This window comes from Cotesia typhae, unplaced genomic scaffold (assembly GCF_013202065.1).
Source record: "Cotesia typhae breed Kobodo isofemale line unplaced genomic scaffold, CoteBio_Ctyphae scaffold_70, whole genome shotgun sequence".
NCBI lineage: Eukaryota > Metazoa > Arthropoda > Insecta > Hymenoptera > Braconidae > Cotesia > Cotesia typhae.
Genome location: NW_027423780.1, coordinates 1344882 through 1372850, shown reverse-complemented (window position 1 = coordinate 1372850; position 27969 = coordinate 1344882). Strand labels below are relative to the sequence as shown.

The following is a 27969-nucleotide window of genomic DNA, read 5'->3' as shown; positions in this document are numbered from 1 at the left end:
TTTGCGATGAATGCCAAGGCAACCACTTCATCGTAAGGTGTGAAATATTTGCCAGCTTAACACCTGCTGAAAGAGCCATGCGAGTTGTCAGGCTCAAATTGTGCCCAAACTGCCTAGGACATCATCAAGTGGCAGCATGCAAGTCCAAGTTCAGATGCAAGGTCTGTAACGCGAATCACCACACCATGATTCATCCTGGACCATCAATCAAATTAGCAATCGCAAACGCTCCATTTACTGACTAGGAACTCGAGCTTCCGCATGAAGCATCACTCATCCACTCAACATGCAACTCAACCACTTGGCACTCATCAAACTCTGCTCACACTCATACTCAAGACCCGCCAAAGATCAACACTCATGATCAGCATGATCACACTCACCATACCCCAACTGGTACTCTCAATAATCAACATTCTGCCACAATTCTCGCCACCTGTCTGGTCAACATCATTACAAAGCTAAGTACCATTCCAATACGCATCTTGCTAGACTCTGGTTCTGAGATCTCCTTTATTTCAGATTCATTGGTACATAGTCTCAATCTCACTCGCACTCGATCTCAACTCAGTGTCATTGGCATTGGCAATGCACAAGCTGGCCGAACCAAGGGCTGTGTTGAGCTAACTCTGAGATCACAACACTCAAGCAAAACACTCAACCTTCACGCTCATGTACTGCGCGGATTGACAATACAATTACCATCAGTGTCAATCTCGCACAATCAACTCACACAACTACGACATCTTACTCTGGCTGACCCCGAATTCTGCACACCAGGTCCAATTAACATCATCATTGGAGCCGACGACTACGGCCAAGTGATTACTGGTGGACTCATTCAGCTTAAATTTCCGGGTCTAATTGCTCAACACACTCTGTTTGAATGGATCATTCTTGGTCCCACCCAACATCATACTCATCAGTCAAGGAGATCATTCCAGGCAGCTACTATTCAACAAGACATGAACCTACAGGACACCTTGACACGGTTCTGGGTTCAAGAAGAGATCATCACCACTCATCAACCTCAATTAACACCCGACGAGGAGGCTTGTGAAGCTCACTTTACAAGGTCTCACTCTCGTGACTCATCTGGGCGATACATAGTCAAATTACCATTAATTTCTCCAGTGCACAAACTTGGAGATTCATTCAAAGCAGCATACCAATGCCTTCGCCACCTCATGCACCGACTCAGCAAAGACCCACGATTCAAACAACTCTACATGGAATTCATGGCAGAATACATATCACTCAACCACATGGAACCAACCACATTGCGATCATCATCAGTTCAATACTTCTTACCACATCATGGAGTATTGAAGCAGAACACCAACTCACCCAAAATCCGTGTGGTTTTCAATGGCTCAAAGAATACCAGTTCTGGGCTCTCACTCAACGACATCATGCATACTGGACCTAATCTACTCATCAACATCTTCGATGTTCTCATAACATCCAGAAGACATCGGTTCTTCTTCATCACTGACGTGGCAAAAATGTATCGCCAAGTCTTGGTCCATCCTGATGATCGACATCTTCAACAAATCCTCTGGTTTAACCCAGATGGAGATATCACTCCATACATGCTCACCACTGTCACCTATGGGACAAGGGCTGCACCATACCTAGCTGTTCGTGCTCTACTCCAACTCGTCAATGACGATGGCCATAGATTCCCACTGGCAGTGGAACCACTTACCCAAGGACGCTACGTGGATGACATATCCGGTGGCGCAGACACTCAAGATCTACTACAACAAATAGCAAATCAAACAGAAGAACTCTGCATGGCGGGCGGATTTCCTCTAGCCAAGTGGGCAAGCAATCACCCCAAATTAAAACAACTCAATCATGCGGAAGCAATAACACAATACACTATTGAGGATCCAGACAGCAGCACAAAAATTCTGGGTATGTACTGGTCTCCTCAACGAGATCACTTCTCCTTCAAGAACTCGACACCATGCAAGGCTCAAAGGTACTCAAAACGATCAATTTTATCAGAGATAGCTGACCAAATCTTTGATCCCCTGGGATTCTTGTCACCACTCATCATTCAAGCCAAGATGTTCATGCAGGAACTCTGGCTTCTCAAACTCAGCTGGGACTCACCATTACCTGAAACTCGATGTAAAATGTGGAAGGCATTCACTCATCAACTTGCCATGATCAACTGTATTAAAATTCCCAGGTGGATCCACTCGTTCACGAGCTCATGACTCGAAATCCATGGGTTCTCAGATGCCTCGCAATTGGCGATGGCAGCTGTGGTATACATCAAGGTCCATCATCACAACTGCTCTGATGGAGCAAAGGTTACGCTGCTTTGCTCCAAAACCAAGGTAGCACCGTTAAAACAATTAACAATAACTAGGTTAGAACTCACCGCTGCTCATATGTTGGCTAAACTCATCGCTCATTGCCAGTCAATACTCAAACTCAACAATGTGCCAACATACCTTTGGACCGACTCTGCAATTGCACTCACGTGGATACAATCGCATCCGTCTCGTTGGAAGGACTTCGTCAGAAATCGTGTGTCACAAATCCAAGATCTAATTCCAGATGGCCACTGGAAGTTCGTTCCTGGCTTAGAAAACCCAGCAGACTGTGCAACAAGAGGATTGACAACACTCCAACTTAAAAGTCTTCAACTATGGTGGACTGGCCCACCATGGTTACTTCAAGACTTATCGTCCTGGCCACTCATCAACTCAAGACTCGACTCCAACACTCAGCTGGAAGAACGGCCAGTAAAGGCATTCTACTCAACTACCAAGCCTCTAACATCAAGATGGTCAATCACGGACCGACCAATTCCATTACTCCGCATTTTACGAGCTACTGTAATATGTTGGAGAGTTCGGGACCTGATCAAGAAACGGCCAAACTCATCTCTAGCTCACCCCATTACCTCTATTGAAACCAAACAAGCTCTACAATTCTGCATAAAGGAAACTCAACGCACTCATTTCAATTCAGAGCTCAAAATGATCAAAAATCAAGCATCATGGCCAAGAGATCATCCATTTGCATGATTAACTGCCTTCCCAGACACCGAGGGCATCATTCGTGTAGGTGGACGTCTGGAAAACGCACCAGACTCTGATCAACTTAAGCATCCTGCCATTCTGCCTCGTGATGCTACTCTTTCCAAACTCATAATCTCTGATGCTCATCAGCGTACCATGCATGGTGGAACTCAACTCACACTTGCATACACTCGCCAACGGTACTGGATAATAGGTGGACGCCAACCAGTGCGAACTCAAATACTCAAATGCCTCAAATGTGCTCGATATCGAGGAATTCGTGCTCAACAACTCATGGGACAGCTCCCAGCTCCAAATGTCAGACCAGGATCAGCATTCGCTCATACTGGAGTGGATTATGCAGGTCCAGTGCAAATCAAAACAACCAACATCCGAGGATCACGTACCTACAAGGGCTGGATATGTGTATTCGTATGCCTGGCATCATCTACAGTTCATCTTGAACTCGTCAGCAACTACTCATCATCTGGATTCATTGCAGCACTTCACAGGTTCACCAGCCGTCGTGGACTGTGCACAGCACTCTACAGCGACTGTGGGACAACGTTCCAAGGTGCCTGTGCTGAACTCAAAAGGCTCTTTACTCAAGGAACTCAGGAATCATCAGAAATATTTGATGCACTCACAGTTAACGAGATCATCTGGCATTTCAACCCCCCAGCTGCTCCACATATGGGTGGAAAGTGGGAAGCAGCTGTGAAATCAATGAAACATCATCTCACACGGACAATCGGAGAATCGTCATTCACGTTTGAAGAATTTACGGGTCTTCTGCTCCAGGTGGAGGCGATTCTCAACTCACGACCATTAGAACCACTCTCACAGGATCCCCAGGATCTTTCAGCACTCACTCCAGGTCACCTACTCATTGGACGTGCACTCAACGCTATTCCAGAACCATCACTACTCGAACTCAACAGTGCCAGACTCTCCAGGTGGCAATTCATTCAACAACGGATCCAATGCTTCTGGAAGCATTGGTCCAACAGTTAATTTCAACGACATCTAGCTCAGACCAAGTGGCACCGGGCTTACAACAACATCACCATCGGGTCACTTGTCCTCCTGACTGACGAACGAACTCCACCAACTGGCTGACCGTTGGCCAGAGTCACTGCTGTCCACCCAGGCAATGACAAACTCATCCGAGTGGCAACCATTGAGACAGTAAACGGCACTCTCACTCGTCCAATCACCAAGCTAGCTGTGTTACCACTGGCTCCAGAACTCTAACTTATCACCAACAAGTGCTCATCACTACTGAGATCATAATCAGCAACCCAGTTCCTGATGGCGGGCGGAATGTTGCGGAATTATTCAAACCTTCCCGCAACAAACTGGTAGCACCGAGGCGCCGCTACACAAGCGCCCTCGGGTGTTCTACCTCAACTCAACTGGCTCACCGGCAAGCGGCCATACTCCTCATAACACGTGCTAATTGTACAGCGTACACACGCATTTACCGTGACCAGTGCAATTTTGTGTATTTACGAAATCATCAAACTCATCCACTCAGCTTCACTGAAGCCAACTATAGCATCGCTACTCATCTTATTCACCAGCAATCATTGGCAACTCGGGTACAATTAAGTATTTATTGTAAATCATCTGAGATCACTTTATCACAATCCATACTCACATGCTCCCTCTCTCTCCTACTCATTGTCACATGGCTACTCATGTGTCGCTCTCTCTCATACACATGTAGAACAGTCACCTACACTTTCTACCTAGCAACGATAATATTACAATTGCTAATAGAAATTCGTCATTATGCAGCAAAATAAAATGCCGCATTGCAAATGTTGCGTGGTGGAGATTGGGGGTGACTGCCACCAGCACTTGGGCCTGTCGGCCATTCCGTGTTCAACGTTGTGTGTTCTATCTCGTATCCCGAGACTCAAGTACTCAATTGAGCTCGTTAGTTTTAAGGCTCATTCGCTCACACTGTGAGAGTTAATTATGTTGTTAATTGATTAATAATCCAGTGACTCTAATTTATACAGCTCATCCAATTAATCATTACTGTGAACTCTACAGATTCAAGCTCAAGCTCTCACTACACTTGCATTCATTCACTCTATCAATCATTACATTCAGTCAATCCAATTTATACGCTCTTACTATGACTATTAATTAAGTGTAATTAATTAATCGTCTGGTGACCTAATTCTACAACATTACTCATATTTCTCGCTCATAATTGCTAGTGTTAATTACATTGTAAATTAATTAACAGTTCAATTGAAGATCAACTTTCTACAACTCATGCTCAGTCTAATTAATATGCATTAATTAATACAACTCAATTAAACTCAATCAACGCGTACTCATGAATTAATGTGATAATTCAAGATCATAACTATGTTCAAAGAGCTCAATATTTGTGAACTATTCAAACTCTGTACAACCAAAGCTATGCCTATAATTAATTTTAGAATAAATACCATTATAACCACGAATGTGTCTCCTCCATCTTTTAACACCTGGTCCCGGCAAATAAATATTTAATGTTAAGACAATTATCTTACAGCATCATATATTTGAAATAGTCCTAAGATATGTCTTCGAAGCTGTTTTTCCAAATACTGTTGGTCCTAATGTTCCACTTTTTATCCGATTCCAAAAGCAATGGGGAGATTTAAATAAACTCAGTTACAAAACAGGTTTAGATGATCCGAAAAATGATAATATCTTGACAAATGAAAAAATTGAATCTATTAGAACTTTTGCGACTGAAACTCTTGCATCACAACTGCCTCGTGATGATTACAAAGAGTTATTAGAGCTTACTTTAGTTTTTATCGGTGTCATCCCCGAAAAATTTAGTTTTCGTAAGCCAGGAGCTTGTCACCATGCACGATGGATGGCAAAAGCTATTTATATATTGAAAATGTACATGCTTCGGGAGCAATTGTCATTAAAAAAGGTGAAGATAATAAACTACGGCAAATATGTGTTTTTGTGACAATGGTTTATGTTAAAGCTTGGTTTTCGTCGTCAAATAGTGTCAAAGCTCCGTACCATGATCTACAGTTTATAAAAGAACTCAACAACTTTAAGGCAATCAACAGTAATCTTGCTACTGTGGCAATTAGTAGATTTATGAATCACTTGTGTATTTATTTATCACCAGAATTAGCAATCATGGCTATGTTTGATGAGGAAGTTTCACAAGAAACAAAATTAAAAATTGTCGCTAAGCTGCGTAAAGAAGAAGAAACAATTGAGATTGATGATATTCCGGAAGAAGACTTGGATTATACTAGAGAAAAATGTAGTGTTAAACGCTTTCAAACTAAGAGCATAACTGAATTATTATATAATGATATTGACTTTTTCGTAACTGCAGAATCGATCAATTTTTTCAATAGATTCGAGTTACAAACAGAATTTTTAAAGATTCATCCTTCTGAATGGGCTCATAATGAACACTATAAAACTGCATTACGATTCGCTAAAAAACTATCGGTTGTGAATGACTGTGCTGAAAGAGGAGTTAAACTAGTGCAAGATTTTTGTAATCGTTATACTAAGGATGAAAAACAAATGCAATACGTGTTACAATTGGTTAAAGATCATCGTCAAATGTTTCCTGATGCACTTAAAAAAACTAATGTAAAAACTTCATGAAAGTGTCACGGGGCTCCTTCATTACCCGTTGAAGGTCCTCACCCTAGCGGCGGTTAGTTATCGACGGATCACGGAGCGCTGTGGTCTAGGATGCTCGCGCAGTAGAAATAAAATTTATACAAGTTCCGGGGCCTAGAAGATAAGTGTTCCGGGGGTGGGGATAATCCCACACGGAAGACGAGTGAAGTTGCCGTCCGGAAAAGCGACATTGTGAAGCCGGAGCCCAAGCAACCAGACTTTAATTAACTTATTTATCGAAGTCAAGTTAGGGACCGGGAAATTTGATTCCCAGGAACTTATGTTGTAAAGAGTATCTTGGATTTTAAAATGATTGTAAATTAGAGTCAAGTGTGTATTGGATAAATTGTTTTATCGAGAATCGTGTGTGTGTGTGTGGAAAACATTTTACAGTATATACTCCTCGTTCACGGGCTGTCGAGGAGGTTAGTATTAGCAGGTTGTCGACTAGCGTCATGGTATCCTCCTCTGTCCTAGTCGACTTCAGGTTCCTTAGTCCCGTAGTGAGGGTCCTGTGGACAGCGAAAGGGCTAAGGACGGTATGAACCTTGGGCAGGGGTCCGGGCGACCACCCAGGGCATATCTAGAGTCTTAGAGCGTGAGGGTCCTGTGGACAGCGCGACTGAGTTAGAAACTGCGGTATAGACGCTCCATATGAGGGTACCGTCAGGAATAAGAACTATGATAGAAACTACGATATAGACGCTCCATATGAGGGTATCGTAGGAATAAGAAACTATGATAGAAACTGCGATATAGACGCTCCATAAGAAGGTATCGTAGGAATAAGCAACTTTTGTAAGTATGAGTGTGTGTGTGAGAATTGAATCAGGGTTTAACTATTGTCATATTGTTCAAATAAATTGATAATTCGAGTCATTTTTAATTGTTGTTATTTGTGTCATATATTATAATTTCTCTCGACCCTGTGATATCTCTCTTGCTTGGACCGGTTCTGGAAACCGTGATAAAAATTCCAGTGGCGCCCTAATTATTAAACTCAAATAAAGGGGTGATCAAGGAACGGCTCAAACCCGTTACAAAAGTATCTGTAATTAAAAATAAAAATGGTAATGTTTGTACATTTTCGATTCATTAAAATATTAATAATACACTTCTTTAATTGATTAATACATTTCACGTAAATTATAGTTCAAAATTATATGCATAAGTAAAAAAAGTAATCTAATATGAATAATAACCCGTCTATGATTGTTGAATTATTAAATGACCAAAAAAAACTATGAAAAAGATTATAGTTTCAATTTAGACCTCGAATAACTTCAAAACCGTTAGAATTATCAAAAAATGATAAGAGACCTTTTTTGTAGACCGTTAAATTTTGCATTAGAAAAAATATTTTTTGATGTGATTTGTTAGTTAGTTTATGACGTAAAAATTCCAAAGTAAAAATATAACTTTTCCCATGTTATTTTCCTTTAATACTTTGACCGTCGGGGGGCGCGGGTTAATATTAAAATTAAGAGCTATAACTTATCATGATTTTTTTTTTTATAGATTTTGAACCGATTTTGAACTATCGTGAAAAAAAATTTCAAAAAACCCAACATAAGGACCACCTAATATATATATATATATATATATATATATATATATATATATATATATATATATATATATATATATATATATATATATATATATATAAAGATAGACAGACAGACATAGTGACTGACACCCTCTCGGGAACCCTCGAAATGGCTTCCTAGGACCTTAAAATTTCGAGATCTGTTGAAAACTCGATTTTTGCAAAACAGGGTAAAACCAATATCTTTCCGATTTTTTAAAATTTTTAATTTTCTTAGCTGGAAGTTAAAAATGCCATTATGACTATGATCGATGCATATTTTTTTGGAAAATTAAATGCTTTACAAAAAAGTTGGCTTATAATTTTTAGATAAAATCGATCCTTTAAAAGTTATTACTGGTTAAAGTTGTGTTTATGGTTATTATCATAGTTTTTGTGTCTTACTATGAAGTCTCATGTGTTACAGTCATTTAGATCATCTATAAATGTTATAACAATTGTAATACACAGATTAACAGTTACAGTCACAATAACAATGCGATGTATAGAATACATTCTTAATAATATTGCCGCTTATTCGAATTTTTTCTGTCACTATTCACATTTATTTGTTAAGTAATTTTTAGTCGCATTATGATAAGTATTTATAATTTTATGAATAATTAGCACTAAATATTGTTTTTGTTCTTTTTCATGAGTTAAAATGTATTCTTGAGTTAATCAAAGCGCTCTACTACAATTGTAATGATGTCACATCTTTGCAAACAATCGTTTTTGGTAGCCCAGGACTCGAAGTGAATTTCTAGGAAAATTTTATTTATGGTGAATCGAACAAAACATTCAATCGAATTTGAATTAATGAAAATTAAATTATTTAATATGTAAATCAATATTTTTTTTTGTAAATGGATAATTTTATTATCTAAATTAACTACAGAGCGTTTGGGTGAATTAAAATCGAAATTTCCATCACATTTTGATGATTTAAGGTAGTTCAATCCTGCAAGGCATATTTCAAGAAAATTATAAATTTTTTTTTTTTAAAGATAAAAATATGAATAATTCACCACCAAAATTTCAATTCAATCAACTCCAACGTTTTTGAGTAATTAATTTTAGAAACTGCATAATTTACATGCAGTGGTTTAGAGGTTTACAGCGATGGTAAAGTTAGTATGAAATTTTCCGTACCACTCGAGTGGTGCAAATAATTTACCTTAATCAATTTACGTTTCACGAGAAAAGGTTATATATTGGATCGAAAAAAGCCAAAGCAGTTTTGTCACCAGTTAAATACCACCAAGGTGTTTTGAATTTATGAAATACTGCCTCAGTAATTTCTTATCAGTTGTCCTGTATTGATACATAGTTTTGATGAAATTTAAATCTTGTTATGGAGTTTATGGTGCAATAGGTGCCGGAAAGCAAAATGATACATAAATGAATTCTACGCTGATAAAAAATTTAAATTTCGGTTTCAAGAGCAAGAATTTTGAACCAAGAACACCATTTTGAAGAAAAAGAATTACTTGAGTCAAGAGGAAAAATTCTCTAGTCAAGATATAATTCTTAGTTCAGTAAAATTTTCTTCATTTAAGAATTTTTCTTCTTGACTCGAGAGTGTTATTTTCTTTAAAATGGTGTTTTTGGTTCAAGATTCTTGATCTTTAGTCAAGTTTAATTGTTTATCCGTGTATGAATGAACAAATATCCAAACGATTTTATTAAGTTTCAAGTTGTAACTCGAAAATATCTCGAAACATATATATTTTCACTGAATTAATTGCTTATGACATCTATCGTGCATGGTGAAATACACCTAGTTTGTAAAATTTAATTTCATCAGTACTCTAACAATGCGACTAAAAATGCTTAACAAATAAATGTGAATAGAGACAGAAAAAATACAAATAAGCGGCAAAATTATTAATAATGTATTAGATACATCGCATTGTTAACGTTACTGTAACTGTTAATCTTCTTTATAAAATTTTTGGACATTTATAAATGAAATAAATCATAATAACACATAAGACTTCATAGCAAGACTCAAAAACTATAATAATAACTATAAACACAACTTTAACCAGTAATAACTTTTAAAGGATTGATGTTATAAAAAATTATAGGAGAATTGTTTTTAAGCATTCAATTATCCATCAGAATATATATCGAACATAATCGTAGTAGCATTTAATTCGAAGGAAAGAAATTAATTCAAAAAAAGTTATTGAAATGGGAAATGCAATTTGATTTGGGCACGGTTTAATTTGGTAATTAAGAGCTTATTTTTGCCATATATTTATTTTTGGTTCAAGAACTAAAAATCCAGGGGGCGGCAGCGAAAAAAAAACTAACTTAGAAAATAACGGATATCCTAATGCATATATATGACTCAAATATCATCATATAATCTTCTCGCAAAAGTTGAGTAAGCAATAAATATTTGCAAATTTTTCGGTAATGTTTGACGAGCGATATTTTAAGCAAAAATTATTTGAAGAGGGTTTTTTAGAAAATTATTTTGTATCACTGAGATCATACTTCTTAGAATTTCTTAAAAAAAAAAAATGTTGGAGATACAGTTTTAACGCAATGAAATGAAAGAACGTGAAGAAATAAAATAAAAAAATTAGAAAAACGGCTGACCCTAAAGGCAATTTCGTGACTTTTCGCTAACTCCATACCAGCGCACTTAACATTTCACTTTTTTTTTTTTTGAGCTCTTCGAGCTCCAAAATATGATTTTTGTGTACTTTTGAGATCTCCGAGCTCTAAGAGAAAGCTGTTCTATGCTTTAGGGTTGTTCGAGCTTAAAAGTCTAATAGAAGTTTCATAGAACACAATTTTTTAAATTTTTAAACTGCAATAACTTTTAAATAAATCAAACGATTTTTTCGCGGCTTAAGTCGGACTTAAAATTTGATATAAATTATGAAAAAAAAAAAAAAACGTTGTTTTCAATTTTTTTCTATAACAATATCTCACAAATCAACATTTAAAAGTTATTCCAAATAAACCGCATTTAGAACATTTTTCTTTCTTATTATTTTTGACATTTCATGAAATCTATCAGTCCGAATCGGTTCAAATTTACAGGAAATCTAAGTTTGAGGGAACCTTCTGTAACGCCGTTTGTTAGGTTTCGATCGAATTGATCGTTGAAAAGTTATAAGCGGGTTATACTTACAGAAATGTTATTTGCTCACTGAATTCTAGCCAGAAGTGTTTTATAAAAAAAAAAAAAAAAAATAATAAAAAAGTAAAAATTGTTTAAAATTTTATTTTACTTTCAGAATTTTTAACAAAACTAAATAAGTCGCAGGTGATAAGAAAAGAGAAAAAAAAATGAAAATGTTGAGATAGAAGAAGTAAAAAGAAGAGAAACACCAAAATTAAAAAAATGTTTAAAAAAAAAATAACGACGTTAAAAAGAGAAAAAATAAAAATGAATTTAGTTAAAGAAGTTTCAGGAAAAAATATTAAATGGAAAGTAGTCAAGTAAATATAAATAAAAATGGAAAAAGAAAAAAAAATGTATAATTTAAATAATTGTTATGTGTTACTTCAAACATCTTTTCATAAAAATCATTAAAAAAAAAAAAAAAAAAACAGCATCTTTTATTTCGTCAAAAAATTTAATAATCTTCCAATTCTACATCAAATATAATTACTTCATGAAAATTTGAACTGGATGAAACGAACGAACTGAATTGGACTTTAATAATAATTATTAGAACCTATTATGAGTATACCAAGCGTTTTCCAGGAAAAGTTCTTGTAGAAAGTACCTAGAGAACATTTAGAGTAAATTTGAACATTAAAAATAATTATCAAGGTCTGTGCTGGGTATTCCAAGTGTTTTCCGGGAAAAACTCCAGTAGAAAACACCTGGATGACGCGTATGACCGAAATTGTACTTTAATAATAATTATTAGGCCCTAGTATGAGTATACCAAGCGTTTTCCAGGAAAAGTTCCTGTAGAAAGTACCTAGGGAACATTTGGAGCTAAGTTTTTTTTTTCTTGCTGGAGTAGTCCAGCTGGCCTCCATGAATATCATATGTAGCCAATGTTTGTTCGGCAATGAACCGAGTCCTCACAGTCGAAGACAATCAATATTTTAACCTGGCGCATAGCGAAAATTATTCGACCATGGTGGGACTCGAACACATGCCTGGCCAGTACCTATAGTTTGAAGCCAAGCACGTTAACCCCTCGGCCACAAGTACTGGTTTTGGAAGTAAGTTACACTTTAAAAATAATCATTAATACCTATTGTGGATATTTTAAGTGTTTCCCTGGTCAAAATCTGGTAGAAAACTCCTAGACAAAGCATATAAGCTCGATTCAATACTAAAATTTATTATGATTATTATTATTATTATTATTTTTTTCATCATTACAATATTTTTAATCGTCTATTATTGTAAATTATTAATTGTTTGATTTTAATTATTATTTATTTTCGTCATTTTTCGCTTTACATCGCCATCTATTCATTGTTTTATTAGTTATCCGCCGATTAGTACTTTTTTTGTCATTAGATGGCGTTACTATCTTCTTCTGTTTCAGCGCCATGTTGTTTGGGGCAAATGCAACATGGGGCAATTGGGATATGGGGCAAATGACATACAGTCCATCTCGCCACCAAAAAAAGTGTACGATACAGAAAGTAATCTCTGTAAAATATCGATTATATTCTTGAAAATATAAATATAAATTACCGTTTAATCTGAACACGTGAAGGAACAAAGCTATCTTGCTGAAAAGTTTGACAGTTGATATTTGAAAAAATATTTAACATAGTAATTCAAGCGATTTTTCTTGGATTTTTGATTTAAAATGAAAAAAAATTCACAAACAAAAGTAATGATATAAAATTATTTTTAACTCGCCAAAAAAACCTTATGGAATATCATATTTATGCATTAAATTTATAAAAAAATAAAACGAGTCTTATCCATTGTAACGGGTAAAATTGGGGTTATTTTTAAATAGGAAATTAAATAACTCTCAATCGGCGACTTCCCCTACTCGGATTTGTCACTCGCCGGAGTCCAGGATGAAAAAGGGGTGGTCAGAACGTGTTTTTGGCACAATAAAATAATCACTCAACTATAATCAACTAATAAAACCTAAGAAATAATTAAATCAAGTGTCCAGATCAAAATAATTCAAACCAGGTTATGTTAGGAAACAAAATCAATAGTTTATTCATAAAATAAATTAGTAAATCAAAGAAAATAAATCCCAAGTGGGAAAATCCAAATACACAATAAGTCAAGATATCCGTCTTACAGCTTTAGGTTATGTTAGAACTATATCGACAGATGGTGTCGACCGAAAGAAAAACACAAGATACAAAAAGGTACAATTTACTAACTCAACAATGCCCATACGTCGGTACAATATACGCGTATCTTTCGAAGATACGAGGATCCGGTCAAAATTGGTCTTTACAATATATTACACGGGTCAACATGAAATTTGACTTTGATTGCAAAGCATTAAATTTCGGTAGTTTAGGTCGTAATGAGACGGAAAAAAAATATATGGTATGAAAAACTTTGCTTTTGTGCTTAGAAGACTGATTGAATGAAATTTTAAAAAATCTCTGCTTTAAAACTGTTCCAACTTGCTTTTTGAGTACGATTCAGCAACGTTGGAAATTTTTCATCGGCGAAAATCTGTCTTATTTGCGGACCAACAAAAACCCCAGCTTTAACCTTTGCTTCCGATAACTTCGGAAAAAATTTTTTTAAGTATCCAAAAGCTTCTGAAGTTTCATCCAGTTTTTTAACAAATTGTTTCATCAACCCTAACTTAATGTGCAAAGGCGGCATTAACACCTTTTCCGCTTCAACAATCGGCTCAAATTTGACGTTCTGTTTTCCGACACACAATTCTGTTCTTACAGGCCATGACCGTTGAATATAGTGTTTAGAATCCGCTCTGCTATCTCACAAGCACAAATAACACGGATACTTTGTATATCCACCCTGTAGTCCCATTAAAAATCCCACCATTTTAAAATCTCCAATCAGCTCCCAGTTATACTCACGATACTTTACAGATTCAAGCAAAATTTTGACACATTCATAATTTTCTTTAAGATGTACTGAGTGAGCAATTGGAAGAGACGGAAATTTATTTCCGTTGTGCAATAGAACTGCTTTTAAACTTTTTGTAGAGCTGTCAATGAATAAACGCCATTCGCTAGGGACACAGGGTATGCCAATTGCTTCAAACATACCTTTAATGTCATTACAAAAACAAAGTCCATCTTCTTTCGTGAAAAACGTTGCAAACATTTCATGCCTAGTCCGCTGATCCGTGATCTTAACATCATCAAGCAAATTCCACTGTTTTAACCGAGAGCCTAGAAGCTCTGCTTTATTTTTTGGCAAATATAAATCTCTAATTAGATCGTTAAAATCTTCTGAAGTAATGAGATAGTGTTTTGGTTGTTCAGGTGTAGGCAAAAACTTCTTATCGGAATTACTTTTAAAAGAACTAAAAGTTGAGCTACTTTTCTGCGATAATTTTTTTGGTGGCTCAGGTACTGGTCGTGTCAGGTCGTGAGCAATTGGAGCAGAAGAAGATTCGAGGTCAGGATATTCAATAGGTTTTGCATTTTTACCTCTACGTCTTTTTCTCGGATTCACCATACAAAAGTAGCAGTCAGTAATATGGTCTTTTGGTTCTCGCCAAATCCTTGGTATTGCAAATTTCATAGACCTTTTCTCACCTCGATACCAACACAAAAATATAAAAATAAAAATTAATATGTCTCTTATTTTGGATTCATCGCTTAATTAAATAAAAATTGCTTACCTTCCAAACACCTTTTACAATAACTACAAGCAACATGTGGAGCCCATGGCTTATCTTGATTCCGTACAGGACAGTCAAAATATACTTCATAGGCTTCACAGAGAACGTGAGATGTCTTTAGTTCATATTTCACGTCTCGAACTTTAATAAATTGACCAGAGGAACCGAATATTTTTCTCGGGGTAGGTTGGGCATCTATTATGAGTGTTCGTTCACACGGGTGAACGGACCGTGTTTAAATTGAAAAACCAGGTTGGTAAGAGAATATGTCTCTTCCAGCGTAGCCAATTTTTTTTCTCGGGGTAGAATAGGCACTAATTATGAGTGCCCGTTTTTCCCAAAAAACGGGCCATGTCTAAATTGAACAACTGAGAGGGAGTGAGGATATTTCTTCACTAGAGGAACCGAAAGTTTTTATCGGGGTAGGTTGGGCATCTATTATAAGTGTCCGTTTTTCCAAAAAATAACAGGCCATGTCTAAATTAAACAACTGGGTTCATGGGAGGGTCTTACACCGCCAAAGTAGTCAAATGTTTTCCTCGGGGTACATTGAGCATTTTTTATAAATGCCTGTTTTTTCAAAAAAAAAAAAAAAAAAAAACGGGCCATGTCTTAGTTATACTACTGGGTTCGTAGGAGGGTCTTACACCGCCAGAAAAGTCAAATGTTTTCTTAGGGGTAAATTGGGCATTTTTTTATTGCCCGTTTTCCCAAAAAAAAAAACGGGCCATGTCTAAGTTATACTACTGGGTTCGTAGGAGAGTCTTACACCTCCAGAGTCATCAAATGTTTCCCTAGGGGTAGGTTGGGCATCTATTATGAGTGTCCGTTCATGCGGGATAATGGGCCATGACTTAAGTAAATAACCAGGTCGGTGAGAGGATATTTATCCTTCATCATAGCCAGTTTTTTTTGTCGCGGTCGAAGAAGCACTCATTATCAGTGCCCGTTTTTCCCAAAAAACGGACCATATCTGAATTGTAAGATTTAGAAAGGTAGGAAAGGAGGATATTCCTCTTCCGGAGTCGTTAAATGTTTTTCTTGTTGTAGGATGAGCACTTATCCTGAGTGCCCGTCTTTTCTGCAAAACGGGCAATATCTGAATTGTAAAATCGGGATTGTAGGAGCATATATCTCCTCCAGAGTAGTCAAATGGTTTTCTTGGGGTAGGATGGGCATGTATTCTAGCTGCCCGTCTTTCCCAAAAAATGGGCCATATCTTAAGGAAGCACGAGCGCTAGGCGGGGTGGGGATAGGTATCGACTCTAGTGTGGTAAGGGGAGACTAGTAGCTATATATTTTTTCTCAATATATAGATACACATTTAACATTGGCTAATGGCGGCATTTATTTTTCTTTCAATTATTATACTTTACCTAGTCGGGCAAGAGTATATTTTTTTGAATATAATTTTGAATGAAATTAATATATATTTCTATCCATAACTTTTTTAAAAATATTCACCGACAGTCTTACGAAAAAAATACAAAAACGTTTCAATGTTTGACGGTTACCCTATAAGACCAATGTTAAATTCCTTAACTTCAAAGTTAATTATTTATTTTAATGATCGGGCAATCTCCTTCAAATTTTTGGAATTTGTTGAGACATATTTAAACTTCATATTAAAAAAATATAAAGCCTTATATTAAAAGTTGCCTTGGTGCTCGTACTTCCTCAATTGTAATATCAGATTTGTAGATGGATATATCTTTTCCGGAGTAGTTAAAATTTTTTCTATGGGTAGGTTGGACATTTGTTCTAAGTGCTCTGTTCTCAGAAGAACAAGCTAGGTCCAAATTGAATGATCAGGTTGGTGGGAGGATATTCTTTTTTTGGAGTAGCCAAATACACGGAAAAAAGAAAAGTTGAAAAATTACATCACATAGTGTCATGTGGCACTTCGTAATGAAAGCTGGAAGAATTACAGTTTCAGATTGTAATTATTACAGCTTTTGTAAGAGTTACATTCTAAAATGTAAATGGTACATTCAATGCTTTGAAAACTAACACTCGAAGTTTGAATTTAGAAAAATGTTATTTTGAATTGTAATATTTTTAGTTTTTTATGCAACAAGACACTTATTACTATTTATAATGTAATTTTAGGATTTTTTTTTGCGTGTAATTTCCTCGTGTAGGATGGACATTTGCTATAAGTTATAATTTGAACGAACAAGTACATTACACCAACAAATTCAACAAGTAATTTACACAGTAGGATGGGCATTTTTAATAAGTTATAATTGAAAAAAATAAGTGCTTTACAACAAATATTTGAACGAGTAATTAACAACATATAAACATTTTCTAGCTCATGTTTTCCAAAATATATACAAGATAACCTTTGCGATTAAACGATTTCTTATTTTTTTTTTATTTTCTCAAACTCATCACGCTTGAGAATGATTAATTTTCGTTTCGGAATCGCAAATTTTTTCAACAATCTCAACTCTGGTTATTTCGTATTTTCTCTTCCGTACGAGTTCCATCTGTAAATTATCGATAATTTTAATGCTGTTCTTTTTTCATATTCAAATTTTAATTCTCTTGTTTCTATTTGAATTTTAAATTCAAGTCTTATTCAAATTTTCTTGTATCTACACCAAAAAAAAAAAAATTAACTTGAATCAAGAGAAAAATCCTAGGACCAAGAAAATAATTTTGAAGAGTTTTACTGTCTTGAATCAAGTCGAAAAATTTTGGAATTAGATAAAATTTATTTAAGCCAAGAAAAATTTATTACTTTTAAATTTTTTCTACTCAAATCAAGAAGATTAAATTCTTTAAAATTATTTACTTCATTCAAGTTAATTTTTTTTTCTGTGTATTTATTTACTTACTTATCTATTCATCTAAAATGTTTTCGTATTTTGTCATAATATTGTGATTACCTGGTAGAGCGATTAGTTCATTTGAAATTATTCTGATCCTTTTCGTCCGTTCATTCGTTTGAACCATGAGTGATTCATCTTCAAAGAAACAACGGTACCCTGGTTAAAAATATTGATTGAAAAGGATTGAAAATGATGAAATTAGAATACTTTTGAATAATTTCAATTCTTTTTCATGTATATATAGATATACAGTTCACATAGGGTGACTGATTCCCAATACTTTTCAATCAATATTTTTAATCAGGGTATTTTTTATTAATTTTTTTACGCAATATTTCATTACAATTATTTATATATTATAAAAAAAACATTTATAGTTATAGGTCTTGCACAAGATCCTCCAAGAAGAAGGGGATTTCGGTTTACCTTAATTAATATTAATAATAAGTGACGAAATGTATTTGTTAAAAACTACAAAAATTTTCAAAGCCACTGAAGAAAATAAAAAAAAAGCTAATCAGAATTTTGGAACCGGTTAGAATTTAAATTGAACAAAACAATATTTAGAACTAATTTGTCACATATTTACTGACAACCTACCCGAAAATATTACACGAAAGACTGATTAATATCGTAATTATTGAATCTACATCATGATTAAACTATGATGCAGACAATAATTCTAAAACGGCTGCAACAGTAAAACTGTTTCATTGAACGAACTTTAAAAGGAGTAATATTGAGGCTATTGAGACTTCTGAGTAGTGAAGATTGGAGCTTATTAAAAGAGCTTTACAATGCAACTTACCGAATTTTAATATCTTATTGTCTAGTTTAGTAATTATACCAAGTTGAAGTGGTAAAAACAGCAATTATTATGATTTTTAAAATTTCAAAATCCTGTCATTTTCAAATTACTCGCCTGATTAAGCTCATCCTCGAACTCAATCTTGATTTTGGTGGATAGATAAAGCATGTTGAGTTTGAGAAGAATCGATTATAAATTGAAAACGCTATCGAGCTGTCAAGCCGCGTTATATCGTGTAAATATATATCTATATCTATATATATATATATATATATATATATATATATATATATATATATATATATATATATATATATATATATATAAAACTTTTCAACGAATTACATTTTCTGACTCAGCTCGACAAACTGAGTCAAAAAATGGCTAAATTTTTTAAAAGTTACGCCATGAGGACGGCTGTAATAGTTGGATTTTTATAAAATCTACCAAAAAGTAAAAAATTTTCAAATTCTTACGAATGAGTTTCCATGGCTTTGGTCTTCTTTGGAGAACAGAAGCTAACCAAGCATGGTACGACTCGCAGTAATTATTGGTGTTGTTCCTGGTTTTCCAAACTGATACTTCCTGTGAGTCACGTTTCACTAACCAATTTTTTTCGTAATATTGAAACATTGGTTCGAACACTGCGGCATACTTCTGAGGTAATTTACGTTTAACTGTTTCGAATCCTTCGTACATTCTTTCCGCAGGTAATGTTGCAACTGCCATTAATAATCTAAAATGCTTTCTGGCCTCTTCATCATCCTTTATTTTCTTTCAAAAGCCAATTTCTTGAGCGTATTTTTGGAGTGCCTTTAAGTTAAAATTTTTGAAATTTTTAGTTTTAGAAAAAAGGGACATTCCATGCGAAATGGGAAAATGACTAAAATTAAAAAATTTCTCTAATTCATTCTAATTTAGTCCTAATTTATTATTAAAAGTTTATATTTTACTAATTTGTAAAGCAAATTTTTTTTAATCAATAAGAAAATCGATTTTTCTATTATAACTTTTTAGCCGTACTAACTTATATTCGGATCGAATGTTGTTTTAATAGTTTTAAGAATAAATTTATTTTATGTTTGTTATTAACTAACATATTTATTATTATAGCTTAAAGAACAAATTTTGTTATGTTCGTTATTAATTAACACCTAAGTTTATCAAGATCGGGTTGTCAACAAGCTAAATCCTTTATTTGTCTTTTTTAATTATCCTAAATAATTAATAGTTAAATATATAAACAATAATGTTTGTAAGGTTGAAATAATATGAAAGTCTTTTTAATAAACAACTTGATGTAGACGATTTAGTACATGTCCCACCAGTGACAAATAATATGAATAGGTACATTTATTTAACAAATCTATAGTAATTAATAATAAGTGATGAAATACGTTTGTTAAAATTTTCAAAGCCGCTGAAGATGTTAGAAAAAAAGTTCAAAAGTAAACAAATTATAGCTTAATTAAAGATATATTTGTACAAATTTGACGATTCATTCAATAGATTTTAGCTAGCTCATACAGTGGATAAATTGTAATACGATAAAAGCTATCAATGTGTTGATTAATAAATTTTTCAAAATATTTTAAGTCACGAAATAAATTTAAAAAATCATTAAAAGATTATTAAGTCAACTTTAAAGTAAAATCAATATGTTTGAATTCTCTTTCACGGTAAAAATATTATTTTGAATAAATTAACAAAATAAAAAATTTATCGAAGAAAAAAATTTTCAAACATCCACAACTTCGAACTTTATGTTGGTAATGATTCATAGAATTAACCCACAACATTTTATAAAGATCGGTTGAGAACTCAAGCAGTGAATTGAAAATTCATAAAATTTTGTTTTTTGATATTTTCTGAGGATATCTTCCAGATTTCTCGACCAATCAATATAAACCTGTGAGTTATCTTTTTGTACATAAAAAACCGCGTCGAATGCATTTTTAAAAATGAAAATCAAACGATGCATTCAAAAGTTATAATTATTTAAAAATCCACAAAATTGTGTTTTTCATTATTTTTTTTCAAATATCTTCTAGATTTCTCAACCGATCAATATGAACCTATACGTTTTCTGTCAGTACTTTAAAAACTGCGTCGAATAATTTCTTGAAAAATAAAATCGAACAAGGTGTTCAAAAGTTATAGTCGTTTAATAAATACATTTTGAGCTTGAAAATTTCAAATGTTAATCGAAAAACTCATTTTAAGGCACTTTAAATTCAAACTTAGCTGGAAGTTGTAGAATAGGCCTGCACAGTCAACCGATTTCTAAATTTTTTTTATCTAAATTGAGCAATTTAAAAAATTGAATTCGAATAATTTTTTATTGTGACTCTCTCACCTGTACATGGTGAAAAAAGCACCCTTGGAGTTTAGCTTTAGGTAATATTCCTTTTACTGCATTTCTCATTGCCTGCTCATAGTCGCACATTACAGTTTTATCGTACTCCCCAAATTCTTTAAAAATTTCTTTGAATATAGATATATAAATTGCTTCAGTTTTACCATGCATGAAAACTCAAGCTATAGGAAATATCTAAAATCAAAAAGAAAAATCAAACATAACATTTTTAGTACTAATTGTAGGTTTCTGATTTTGTGATAAATATATAAACATAATTTTTAGAGGGTATCAAGCTAGCAGTATCAAAATCCATTTTGGATCAATATTATTATCGATAGCTCAGTCTTACGTCCAAAGTTTGGACATAATTTATTAAAAATTTATTTTAGTCCTGGTATTTTTCAACCACTAGACTGAGAACCCAGAAGGATGTAGGAAAACGGTGCGGTTGTCTTTTTGTTGTATTTTTTTTATATATATATAATTAATTGTACTTTTTAGATTGTAATTTTAACAACGTATATTGACAAGAAATTAAATTTACATGGTTTAAGTTACAATTTGAATTTAATTATACCTGATCATCGACACACACTCACACTGTATAATTTTATTTTATTCTATTAAACATTTAATTTCGCTAGCTTCAACTTTTGTTATTTAGTTTACACTTCTTAGTTTACGTGGGAGAAATACCGGCCACTAACTAATATTTGAGACGATCCGCAAACCTGGAGATCTTTTACTAACGATTCCTCGACGGGAGTCTCTGGCGAGACTCCCGCACGAGGGTGCGTTCTAACGAGAGGCTCAGACCGAAGACTCAATATTTAAAAAAAACTATTTAGCTGCGTGAGAGAAACTTGGTCCCTAGCTAATTGGGTGATCCGCACACTTCGGGGTCAAGATGACGAGAGAGAGAGAGAGAGAGTTCATGCGAAGTTCTTTTCCAAATTTTTTTAAATTATGTTTTTTTTCTATATCTAAACTTATTTACTATTTACTGAACTTATTTACTATTTACAATAGTAGACAAATTGTGACTTATGTACTTATAGTATTTTCATACAGGGCATGAACAGTAAATAAACTGTGCGTGCGTAAATCTTTTTTTTCCGCTATCAATGGGAAACGGGAAAATGTGCCATCCATGAAAATTTGCTCACAATCTTTGAATTTTTGGGTAAAATCAGGGTTCCATAGTAATAAAGAATTTTCATTCGCACACGGAATCAACTTTGTTGAAAGTTCGCCTCTGGAATATTTCAGGCGTTCATTCCATTCACTCCTTTGCAATAACTCGTACAATTCCGTTATGGCTCCGCTAATTTTAGGCATCACTGGATCGGATCCTTTCCCGTGATACATATTGGATTCCATAGATTTAAAGGTCATTTCAACTGCAGCATTTGGGAATCTATTATGGAAATAATAAATAAAAAAAAAATTTTTTTATTTTCTTAGCGGGAAGTTAAAAACATTCAGCAGCTGAAATGGGAGTGGATTATGCTGTTAATGTAACTACTACTAGGATCATAAACACGTCTGTGTATCTCTAGATGTAACGTAAACTGGCTGCCAGCATTTTTGGTGAATATAGAAAACAGGGCTGACTTAACGTTGACATGAACCCCTTTTTCAAAAATAATAAGAAATTCGTTCGTGAGATATCGTTATCGAGAAAAATTGAAAAAAAGGTTTTTTTTTTTTCCAGAATTTCTATGAAATTTTTAGTCTGACTAGTTCGCGCTTTGAAATTTAAAGAGCTTTTAAAATTGCGTTGAACGCCATAAACCGCGAGAAAATCGGTTGATTCATTCAAAAGATATTGCAGTTTAAAAATTCAAAAAATTGTGTTCTTTGAAGCTTCTATGAGACTTTTGAGCTCAAAGAGCTCAAAAGCATACAACAGCTATCTCTTTGAGTTCAGAGAGCTTGAAGTAACACGAAAATCATATTTTTTAGCTCGAAGAACTCAAAACAAAATGTGTGTAATGTTGCGCGCTTAGGTATGGAGTTAGCGGGAAGTTGCAGGGATGGCTTTTAGGGTTAATCATTTTCCTAATTTTTTTATTTTTGAAAAAGGGGTTCACGTCAGCGTTAAGTCAGCCCTGTTTTATATAATCGCCAAAAATGCTAGTGGCCAGTTTACGTTACATGGGGGATAATTATATACAGGGTGTCTCTGAAGTGGCGGGAGTAATTGTTGGGGTCGATAGAGAAAAAAATACTGAATCGAAAGTTCCTGAGCCAAAAATTTTTTTGGGCCATAGAATTTGAGTTATGAATTAAAAACGATAGCCAATCAGAAGCGCGCTATTCGAGAAATGAAAATGAGCGGGGAAGTAGAGGAGACGCGAGAGTGAGATGCTGCAATAGCAGCTTACTCGCTCACACAAAGCCGAGCATGAGAGGGGATTGTGACGCTATGAGCCGAGTACGTAAGTGTGAATGAGTGGATGTATGAGGTCGCAAGCGGACGGCTTAATGTATGAGTGTGTGTCCGTGTATCGCAGCATTATTGGAGGCGTTGTAACGCTGAATTAAAGCTAACCGGGTACTCTAAGACAGAGGAAAAAATTTTAATTTTTATTTTTATTCGAAAAAATTTAATAAAAAAATAAAAAGGCCCAAGATTTAACCAGACCCACAGAAACGGAGAGTAAATTTTTAATTCTCATTTATTTTGCTGGGGATTATTTTCAAATACAAAAAAAAAAAAAAAAGGCTAAGATTCAACTGGAATCCAAAAAGAGATGGATGAAAAAATTTTATTTTTATTTTTAATCAGCAAAATTATTTTTCTTTAAAAAAGAGCCCAATCTCGACTGGAGCAAGAAAAAATGATTGAAAAATTTTATTATTAATTTTCAATCAACAAAATTATTATAAAAAAATAAATGGGCCCAAGTCTCAACCGGACCCAAACAAACGGATAAAAATTTTTATTACTTACTTAATTTGCTGGAAATTATCTTTAAAAACGAAAAAATGCCCAAGACTCGATCGGATCCAAAAAAATAACAGTACAAAAATTTTTTCCTTATTTTCAATCAGCAAAATTGTTTCTTTTAAAAAAAGGCCCAATCTCGACTGGAGCAAAAAAATGATTAAAAAATTTTATTATTAATTTTCAATCAACAAAATTATTTAAAAAAAAAAATAGTCCGCAGACTCAACCGGACCCAAACAAACAGATAGATAGTTTTAATTACTTATTTATTTTGATGGGAATTATTTTAAAAACGAAGAAAATCGCCCAAGACTCGACCGGACCCAAAAAAAAAAATAAATTGAAAAATTTTGTTTTCATTTTCAATCAGCCAAATTAATTTCTTTTCGAAACAAGGCCCAATCTCAAACAGACTAAGAGAAACTAATTAAAAAATTTTATTTTTTATTATTAATCAAATATTATTTAAAAAAGAAAATAAGCCACAGACTTAACCGGACTTAAACAAACGGATAGAAAATTTTTATTACTTACTTAATTTGCTGGAAATTATCTTTAAAAACGAAAAAATGCTCAAGACTCCATCAGACCGAAAGGGAGATGAATAAAAAAATTTTACTATTCATTTTTAATCATCATAATTAACTTTTTTATAATAAAAGGCTCAATTTCGACCGGACCCAGAAAAAATGATCCAAAAATTTTATTTTTTATTGTTGATCATCAAAACTAATTAAAAAAACAAATGAGGCCCTAGACTCAACCGTAGCCGAATGAACGTATAAGAAATTTTTATTTTTTCATTTGAATTGGAAGGGAAATTATGGAGAACGAAAAGAATGGCCAAGACTTGTCTCGACCTCGAAAAGACATTGGAAACTTTTATTATTTACTTTTGACGAATAAAGAATGATTTTTAAAAGAAGGCACAAGAGTCGACTGGACCTAAGTAAAAGGATTGAAGAATTTTTTTCTTGATTTTGTTAGCGTCAATAAATTTAAATAATTAGAAAATCACCAAAATTCAAATTAAAATTATTAATTAATAAATTGACTAGCAAAATCTCGAATAACAAATTAAAAAGGAATTGCCCTCAAGACGTGATAATTTTTTTATTATTTCAATTAAAATTAATGATTGATCAATCTACAAGTACAGTCTAAAATCAAAAAATTAACAAGAAATTGTACTCAACTACTGATAATTTGATTATTTAAATTAAAATTATTAATTAATCAATTGACATGTAAAATCTGAAATACAGAAATTACATTCGTCCTGATGGATTTATTATTGTAATCGAATTTAGATGTCGAAAAATTGACAGGTAAAATCTCAAATGAAAAAATTAACATAGAATTGTTCTCAAGTTCTGACAATTTGATTATTTTGATTAGAATTACTGATTGATTAATTGACTAGTAAAATCTTGAATAAAAGAATTGAAAAGAACTTGCACTCAAGTCCTTGATATTGTAATCAAAATATTTACTCGAGTAATTGACCGGTAAAATGTCAAATGCAAAAATAAAAAAGAAATTGCAATCACGACCTGATAATTTTTATATTTTAATTAAAATTATTTTTTGATTGATTAACAGGTAAAATTCCAAGTAAACAAATTTGAAAAAATTGCACTCAAAACCTGATAATTTCGATATTTTGATTAAAATTATTTTTCAATTAATTGACAGGTAAAATGTCAAATAGAAAAATAAAATAGAAATTGCAATCACGACCTGATAATTTTAAAATTTTAGTTGAAATTATTTTTCAATTAATTGACCGGTAAAAAGTCAAATAAAAAAATTAAAGAAAAAATCAGTCCTCAGTCTTAATAATTCTGGAATTTCAATTAAAATTATTTCCTATTCAATTGACAGTTAAATTTCCAAGAAAAAAATCAAAAAGAAATAGCAATCACGACCTGATAATTTTGATATTTTAATTAAAATTATTTTTCAATTAATTGACAGGTAAAATGTCAAATAAAAAAAAAAAAAAGAAATTGCAATCACGACCTGATAATTTGAAAATTTTAATTAAAATTATTTTTCAATTAATTGACAGGTAAAATGTCAAATACAAAAATAAAAAAGAAATTGCACTCAAAACCTGATAGTTTCGATATTTTGATCAAAATTATTTTTCAATTAATTGACAGGTTAAAAGTCAAATAAAAAATTTAGAAAGAAATTGCAATCACGACCTGATAATTTTAAAATTTTGATTAAAATTGTTTTTTAATTGATTAACAGATAAAATTCCAAGAAAAAAATCAAAAAGAAATAGCAATCACGACCTGATAATTTTGATATTTTAATTAAAATTATTTTTCAATTAATTGACAAGTAAAATTCCAAGTAAAAAAATTTAAAAAATTGCACTCAAATCCTGATAGTTTTGATATTTAAATTAAAATTATTTTTTAATTAATTGACAGGTAAAATGTCAAATAAAAAATAAAAAAGAAATTGCAATCACGACGTGATAATTTTGATATTTTAATTAAAATTAGTTTTCCATTAATTGACAGGTAAAATTTCAAAAAATTAATTAAAAGAAACATTGAACTCAAGTCCTAATAATTTCGATATTTTAATTTAAATTATTTTCTAATTAATTGACAGGTTAATTGTCAAATAAAAAAATTCAAAAATAATTGCACTCAAGTCCTGATAATTTTCATATTCTGATTAAGATTATTCATTAATTCATTGATAGGTAAAACCTCAAATAACAAAATTCCTTTTCTGTACTAAAATTATGAACTTTATTATCAAATTCTCAAAAATAAAAAAAAACAATAAAATAACAAAAATAACAAAAATCTGTATAATAAAATTGATTGAGAATTTGTAAATTAAAAAAAAAAAAAAAAATCATTAATCCATAAGGTTCTCAAAATGGCCTCCATTCCTTTCTAAGCACCGATGACACCGCTCCAAAAGGTTTTCCCGAACACACTGCAGGATTTCTGGCGTTATTAGTTCTCGTGCAGCCATGATCCTTGCCATTGTTTCCATTTGATCTGCAGGTTCATCAAAATATACCCCTTCCTTCATGAAACCCCACAAGTAGTAATCGAGCGGAGTCAAGTCTGGTGATCTTGGTGGCCATCTCACTGGACCATACCTCCCCAGCCACTGTTGGCCATACTGGGCATTTAAGAAATTGGTTATGTCCCCAGATGAGTGGCACGGCGCACCATCCTGTTGAAACCACGTCGGTTGAGGATTAACTCCTGCTAGAAGCTGGGGTAAATTTCCTCCCAAAAACAAGAGATACTGAGCACTCTGTAATAACGAAAAATTTCGACTGTGAAAGTGAGAAAATCAGGGAGTTAAAAATTTCTTTAATTTAAACCAAAGGGAAATTTTGTTAAAAATTTTAAAAATAATTTTCTAAAATTTTAACAGATAAAACGAAGTTTACTCGTAGGGATTTTTCCAATTTTAATGAAAAATTATTTGAACGAATTTTTCGAAATATTTTCGCATCAACAACAGAAGTTACCCCAGAAAATTTTCCTTTATTTTAACAAATTAAGAAAGAAAAACTCTTCCAAAGAATTTTTATGAAAAATTAGGTATTATAAAGAATTAATTTACAAAAATAAAAATCTTATTTTCAAACACAAAAATATTATTCGAATAATTTCAATATTTGCAAAGTGTCGAAGAATTTTACATTGAAGTTTTAACGGTAAACTGAGTGGAGAAAATTTTCTGAAGCGCGAAATTTTTTAATTGTGTAAATTTTTAATTAAACTTACGTTCATGGTTTCCGGTAATTCGTATAGTAGCACAGTGTCGCCGATTATTCCTCCCCACATGTTGATTTTCCACTTGTTCTAAAAATTACGGTTCACCGTCATGTGAGGATTCTCCTCCGCAATTTGTAGTAAGCCAAA

The 27969-nt window shown here is 33.2% G+C and overlaps 2 protein-coding genes across 2 annotated transcripts; both read left to right on the top strand.

Annotated features, from left to right (window-relative positions):
• Positions 1–77: 77 nt before the first annotated feature.
• LOC141537168 (uncharacterized) lies at positions 78–2228 on the top strand. Its single transcript, XM_074258014.1, has 2 exons — positions 78–161; positions 246–2228. The coding sequence occupies exons 1-2, from the start codon at positions 78–80 to the stop codon at positions 2226–2228; spliced, it is 2067 nt and encodes a 688-aa protein (XP_074114115.1).
• A 969-nt stretch (positions 2229–3197) lies between these two features.
• On the top strand, positions 3198–4055 carry LOC141537167 (uncharacterized). The gene has a single exon (XM_074258012.1). The coding sequence runs from the start codon at positions 3198–3200 to the stop codon at positions 4053–4055; it is 858 nt and encodes a 285-aa protein (XP_074114113.1).
• Positions 4056–27969: the final 23914 nt, after the last annotated feature.

Excerpts from the sequence above, each read along its gene's own strand:
- LOC141537168 (XM_074258014.1), top strand. The coding sequence starts at position 78 with ATGCGAGTTGTCAGGCTCAAATTGTGCCCAAACTGCCTAGGACATCAT. Across the intron at positions 162-245 it reads AGTCCAAGTTCAGATGCAAG|GAACTCGAGCTTCCGCATGA; the intron begins GTCTGTAACGCG and ends TTTACTGACTAG.
- LOC141537167 (XM_074258012.1), top strand. The coding sequence starts at position 3,198 with ATGCATGGTGGAACTCAACTCACACTTGCATACACTCGCCAACGGTAC.